The sequence below is a fragment of the Crocuta crocuta genome, unplaced genomic scaffold (genome assembly GCF_008692635.1).
Source record: "Crocuta crocuta isolate KB4526 unplaced genomic scaffold, BGI_CrCroc_1.0 scaffold44, whole genome shotgun sequence".
NCBI classification, from domain to species: Eukaryota; Metazoa; Chordata; class Mammalia; order Carnivora; family Hyaenidae; genus Crocuta; species Crocuta crocuta.
In genome coordinates this window covers 6,865,645-6,871,732 of record NW_027530179.1, presented here as the reverse complement: position 1 = coordinate 6,871,732, position 6,088 = coordinate 6,865,645, and the positions used below count along the sequence as shown (strand labels likewise).

The 6,088-nt window shown below is 60.5% G+C and overlaps 1 protein-coding gene and 1 long non-coding RNA gene across 4 annotated transcripts in view; one reads left to right on the top strand and one right to left on the bottom strand.

The window, feature by feature from the left end:
* The window catches only part of LOC144232093 (uncharacterized), a 6,062-nt gene extending 3,112 nt beyond the window's left edge, over positions 1-2,950 (top strand). The window contains exons 2-3 of one of the 2 annotated variants that reach the window (XR_013335313.1): positions 2,123-2,389; positions 2,808-2,950. This is a non-coding gene — a long non-coding RNA (uncharacterized LOC144232093). Of the gene's footprint in view, positions 1-2,119; positions 2,390-2,807 lie in introns of both variants that reach the window. The other variant, XR_013335312.1, reaches the window with a different exon arrangement.
* A 1,927-nt stretch (positions 2,951-4,877) lies between these two features.
* Positions 4,878-6,088, bottom strand: part of TFEB (transcription factor EB) — a 55,351-nt gene continuing 54,140 nt past the window's right edge. For both annotated transcript variants that reach the window (XM_077764979.1, XM_077764980.1), the window contains exon 9: positions 4,878-6,003. In XM_077764979.1, coding sequence (XP_077621105.1) covers positions 5,515-6,003 — 489 coding nt within the window. In that variant the 3' untranslated portion in view covers positions 4,878-5,514. The remainder of the gene's footprint in view (positions 6,004-6,088) is intronic.

The following is a 6,088-nucleotide window of genomic DNA, read 5'->3' as shown; positions in this document are numbered from 1 at the left end:
TGGGTGGGGTTGAGGGGGGTATCTTTGGCTGTCAGGCCCGCGGTGGGTGGGGGGCGGCCCCGCCGGCGGTGATTGAGCCCCCGCTCTCCCACCAGGCCTGCCAAAATACAGCGAGACAGGGTGTAATTACCGGCACTTACCTCGGCCATTACCCCCCTCGCCGCTGCGCGTGACACACGACCCGTCAGCTCCGCGTTGGCACCATTAAGGGGCCTCATTAGCATCCCGGCTCAGAAGCAAAATTACCCTCACTGCTCATTTCAAGATGTCATCAATTTTAATTTAGGGCCCAAAGATAGTACAATGGGATGGCNNNNACAACTAGATCTGTTTGGCTTTGCTGACCCCTCCCCCCCTTCCTGGACCCACAGCCTGTGGCCTTTGGGACAGTCTTCCGGTCAGCATGCCCGGGCCCCTGGGTGGAGGGCAGGGGTGGCCGCCTCACACTGTGCCCTGTTCCTGGAGTGCCCCCTCCCTCTCCTTGTCAGCCTGGTTCCTCACGACTCAGCATAATGTCGCCTCTCCCTTTAACCCCCTGGCTGAGCCCTCCCTCGCGCTTCTGTGTCTGTCTCCCTGCCCCCACCTGCCGAGGCCTGGCCGCCCCTTAGCCACCCAAGCATCCCCAGCACCCAGCAGGGGGGTGCTCAGAGTGGGTGCTGGGTGAAAAAAAAGACCAATGAGCAACCAGGCTCCGGACGAGGTGGGCGGTGGGGTGGGGGGTGGGGGTCAGAGAAGGGCTCTTTCAGTCCGTGAGGGCACAGTCCGAGAGGGGGTGCCACAGAGGCGAGTTGAACGAATGAATGATGGAACACCTGAGTGGATGGACGAGCGGGTGGAGAGTGCCTTTCCCTGGTCCCTCCAGGGACAGAAATGTAGCTATTCCCTCACCGAAGCCCGGCGGCACCTTGACCTATCAGCACTCGTGGGCCGTTTCCATCGTAGGAGCAGAGCTGGGCACAGGCCACGCCCTTGAAGGTCCCCCTTCTGAGGGGTAATTCACAGGCAGCCCCTCGGGCCTCGGCCAGTGGAGATTTTCCAGAAGGCCTGGTGTGGGAGGTGGGCTTGGGGGGTGGGGGCAGCCTTCTCGTTATTTCCAGCCGGCTCTGCCACCTCGGTCTGCCTTAACTCGTAGTAGGGCCCCGGGCAAGCCTCTGACTCCTGTGGGCCTCGGTTTCTCCAAGTGGAAAGGAGGAGGCCATAACTCATGCTCTCCTGTGAGAAGCCAGCAGAAGGAGGGCTGGGCCTGCGGACACAGGCCGAGGGGAAAGGGCCCCGTGTCACTGTGCCCTCCCTCGTCCGGACCCGGGCCTGCCTGCGTCTCCTGCTGCCCACTAGCCCCTCCGGCTCCCTGGCCACTGCAGGGGGTGAGAGGAGAAGCAAGGGCCCCATCCTGAGCCCCGAGAGCGGGCGCCTCTCCCCGGCCTCACAGAAGACGGATCGCTCCCTTAATCACTCTGGAAAAGAACCCCAAGCCGATATAATATTATAATTAATTAATTCACTAAAAAGGTATTAAATTTCTCTCCCCCCTGTGGATATTATCTGAATTCATTGACCTTTAGAAAAATCACCCTCTAATTGTAACCAGGTCCAAAAGCATTTGCAGCCCGTCCCTTTTACATTAATAATATCTTCCCGGACTCGGCTCTGGCTGCTTAAATATTGTATAAATTCCACTGCCCCCCTCAGAAAAGAGAGCAAAGAAAAAGGATGAGGCTAAAGGAGGCTGAGAGGGGGGTGGGGGCTGGATCCTGAGAAGTGCGGGTCCCAGCCGGTGAGGGACAGGTGACTCCAAGGGGCTCTTTGTAGCTGTCGCAGCTGATATGCCAGGTGGCTGAGAGGGGCAGGGGAGGGGAATGACTCTGAGGTGGGGAAGGGGGTGTGAGTTGGGAGCAGGAATGTTAAACCTGGGGTTCCTTTCTAGGGCACCATGTGCGTGTGGCGGGGTGGGGGGAAGATCCAGAGTGTGTATCGGACTCCCGTCCAAGTCAGTGGCTCCAAACAGTGCGGGAAGAATCTCGATGTAATGTTCTTAATGTTTATTTTTGAGAGAGAGTGAGCAAGGATGGGGCAGAGAGAGAGGGAGACAGAAGATCTGAAGCAGGCTCTGTGCTGACAGCAGAGGGCCTGACTCGGGGCTCCAACTCACAAACCATGAGATCATGACCTGAGCCGAAGTCGGACGCTCAACAGACTGAGCCCCCCAGGCGCCCCACGAATCTCGATGTAAAGGAGCAGCAAATCCCAAGGAGGACATTCCAAGGTCCTCCGGCTCCCCTCCCAGCCTGCATTCCACTTCCGGCTTCCCAGACAGCGCTGTCCTGGAGATGGTGAAGCAGGCCTCGGGGGAGATGCGCTCAGACGTTCAGGACCTCCGAACACCGAGGAGGTAGGTACTAAGGAACAGAGATCGAGTGCCACCCCGGCAGGCTTCAGCAGGGCCCACATCCACTCCCGGCCGTCTGCCCAAATGCCCAAAAGGGGAAATCCCCGTGGAAGGCGGGGGTGGAGGGCCACCTTCCAGTGCGTACGCACCGGTGAAGGTGTCTACCTTAGTCTGTGGGACTCCGATCCCAAGTCCTTCATGGTACAAGCAGGTGAGAGACTGGTGGCTGGGGGAGGGAAAGAGACAGATACAGGAAGTGGAGCTGAGGATGGCCGGGTCCTCACGCCCAGCACCCTGCCTCAGCTTTGGGGCCCCACACCGGGAGGACCTAAGGGTGCAACACGTTTTTGTCCCTCCCCTACTTAGCTTGGACTCCTTTCCCAGACCCCAATCCCATTTCACACTTTTGCTTGTTCTCAAGGCTTCCGAGGCTTCCTCGGTGAAACGAGGGGATTGGATGGGTCCATCAGTGCTTTCACACCAGCCTGTTTACCCCCTCTCCCTTTTAAAAAGTAATTTCCCCCTCGTGGCCTTGAAGTCTGGAAGGGTGATGTCTGCAATAAAGAGCCCGAGTGAAGAAAGCACTCCCCCCTCATTTTATTTAATCAGAGATGTTCATAACCGCCAGTGGGCAGCTGCTGGCCTGACTGTTTCAGCCACAAGCCAAGGGTCACGCAGACCGACACGAACACTTTCCGGTGGTGGCTTGTTGAGATCCGGGAGGTAGCACCTGTGCTTGCCTTAACCAGACCCACTAGGCTGCCAGGACCCCAGACACACTGCTTGAAACGCACAATGAAGCTGCGATCCCACTAATCCCCACCAGGGGGCGCCCGCAGCGGACAGGTCGTGGCTCTGCGGCGCCCTCTTGTGGCTAGAACCCCACTCACACCCTCAGTCCTGCCGGAATGCCGGCTTCCCAAGCTGCAAGTGGGGCAGGGCTGGGGGACCTAGGGGACAGGAAACCAGCAGGCAGGTGGAGAGGGGAAAATATAGGCGGTTTTGAGGGGCCGCATGAGGAAGCAGAAGGGCAGCCATCCAGTCCACTGACTGCATCCCCAGGATGAAGGAAAACAGAGTAGGAGAGAGTTCTCAGTTTTGCCTGAAGGACCAGACTTGGGAGCTCCCAGGCCCCTACCCTCTCCAGTGTCAACTTGGCCCAAGCCTGCGCCTGTCAGCTATCCCCCCGTCAGAGTCCAGGGCTTGCCCCAGGAGGGGCTGGGCTCCCAAGGCAGCAGGGGTGAGGCCTGGTACTGGGTCCAGGGCTGGCTCAGACTCCCCAAGGTCATCCACGGCTCCGGCTGACCTTCAGATTAATCCTGCAGCCTCTGCCAGACAGCCACCATCAGCAACCCACACGCCCGGCTCCCTTTCCTCCTCTGCCCTCACACGTTAATTGCTCCAACGTTGATTTGATCTCCAGTTCTGCACAGGGGAAATTGCCCTCTTAGCCACTTTCATCCTGGGATTTTAAAAAATTTTTAATTAGGCCCCTTCGGCCTCTCGGGGCCCCATGAGGAGAAAGCCACTTTGGTCTCTGCCTGCAGACTGCGGGAAGTCAGAAGAGAACCAGGCAAAGCCCAAGAAGACCCTCTCCGCCCCCGCCCCCCCAAGGTATCTAGCTGGGCCTCAAGAATCTGCTACCGTGCCCCTCACTGCCCCAAGTCCGTCTCCCCGTCCTGCGTGAGGGCGTAACATCCCAGGATCTGAGAGCAGAGGTGCATGGGAACTATTCTGGGGTCGGGGAACAGAAGCCCAAAGAAAGGAAAGGATTTGCTGAGGCCGCACTGCGGGACAGTGTGCCAAGGTAGAGAACAGGGCCCCCGTCCTTGACCTACCCCCCCAGCGTCTGGTACCCAAATTAGTTCAGCTGGGTCCCTCTTGCCCCAAACCCAGAGGACTGAGCCCCTCAGTTACTAGGGAGCCTATCTATTAGAGACATTGTCCAAGAACAGGGGGTCCGGCCTTGCCTCCACGGAGCAGGCAGCTCAACCTTCTCAAGCAGGTGTCCGTCAGCCCACTCAGGGAGGGAGAAAAATCTGAAGAGGTCACCACTAGAACATTCAGGAACATGAATGTCCCCCACGCCGGGCAGTGCTAGCCTAAGCAGCAGCTAAGAAGAGAAGACTTGGTTTATGAGCAACTGGCCCCCACACCCTCCAGCTCAGCTGTCTCAGGCCACAGCTGGGGTGTGGATGCGGCGTGGCTGCAGCGCCATCTTGTGGCCACAAGGAGGGACAATGAACCACCTCCAACCCCTTCAGGCCCCAAGCCCCCTAAGGCCGACTAGCTCTCCAGCTCCCCTGCCTGGAGGCAAGTCTGGGAGGTGGGGGAAACCAGGGGAGGGGCGTGGTCCCTCCTCTCTGTATCCCCCTGCCCCGATCCCCATAAAGGCCATTCGAATTTGAAATCCATAACGGGTGTGCGTTGGGTTGAATCCTGCCCGGTGGCGTCAGCCCCAGACACGCTCCAAAGAGACAGGACAAGCAGATACAAAGCACAGTGTTTACTAAAGGCACAAAGTGGGGAGCCTGGGGGTAGCTGCTTTTCCAGCAGGGACCCCACGCTCTAACTTGAACCCAGCGCCCCCTCTTCCAGCCACCCCCGCCCTCACACCACTGGGTGGAGAGCTGTTAGCACCAAAGTGGGGGTGAAGTGCCAGGCCGGAGGACAGACTTGTTGCCATCTGAGTCCCAGAAAGGCAGGCCTGGGCCACCCCGTGGACCAGTCGCTGCCTCAGGAGAGGAACTTCCTGAGCCCCCTGCTCCAGCGTGTCCTCCTTCACCGGCAGGGGTGGGGATCAGACCCTCCCAGGACCGCCTCTTATCTCTAGCACACCTGTCCCTCCCTTCCCCTCATGATTTCGCCTCCAGGAGCCAAGCTAAAGGCCTGTTCCTGTCCAGCCCCATCAAGAGGGCTATCCCCGGGGAGTACTGAGCTGGGGGGGCTTCTCCTGGCCCCACAGGCTGCCAAGCAGGCCCTAAGTCCAAACAGGGGGCCGGCAGGAAGGAGTGAGGCCAGGCGGTTGGCTACTTCACACACGAGTGCAGCCGGAGGGTGGGAGGGAGGTGGCCCGGCCTCTCCCAGCCCCCAGGCCCCCCTGCCCCCCAGCGTGGCGGCAGCCAGGGTCACAGCACGTCGCCCTCCTCCATGCTGAAGCTGCTCCGGCGGCTGCTGGCCTTGGAGGCCTCAGGGGACATGGTGGAGAAGAGAGGGTCGGAGGCCAGTGGCAGCAGTGAGTCGTCCAGGAGCATGAAGTCCAGATCCTTCTTGGACAGGTTGGGGAACGGCGAGTTGTGCTCTGGCCCCAAAGGTTCGGGGTAGCCTGGGGGCCCTTCGTCGCCCCCGCCCCCAAAGCTCAGGCCGTGGCTGAAGTCCAGGTGGTGGAATGGGGAGGGTGGCTGAGGTGGCTGGGCCTGCAGGGGCAGCGGGGCCTGGGGCGGCAGAGCCGGCAGTGGCTCGGGATCCGGGACCTCGGCCTCCAGCAGCAGGGCCTCCCCTGGGCCCTCGTCGCTAGGCAGCTCCTGCTTCACCACCTGCTGGGCCAGCTCGGCCATGTTCACACCCGACGGGGAGGTGGTGGGGAGGCCGTGCACCCGAGCCTGCATCTCGAGCTCCTGCAAGGGGAGGCAGAGGGAGGGCTGGGGGCGCGGGCTCACAGGCCCCCGCTGCCCTTCCCCAGGGACCACCTCCCCCCCCCCG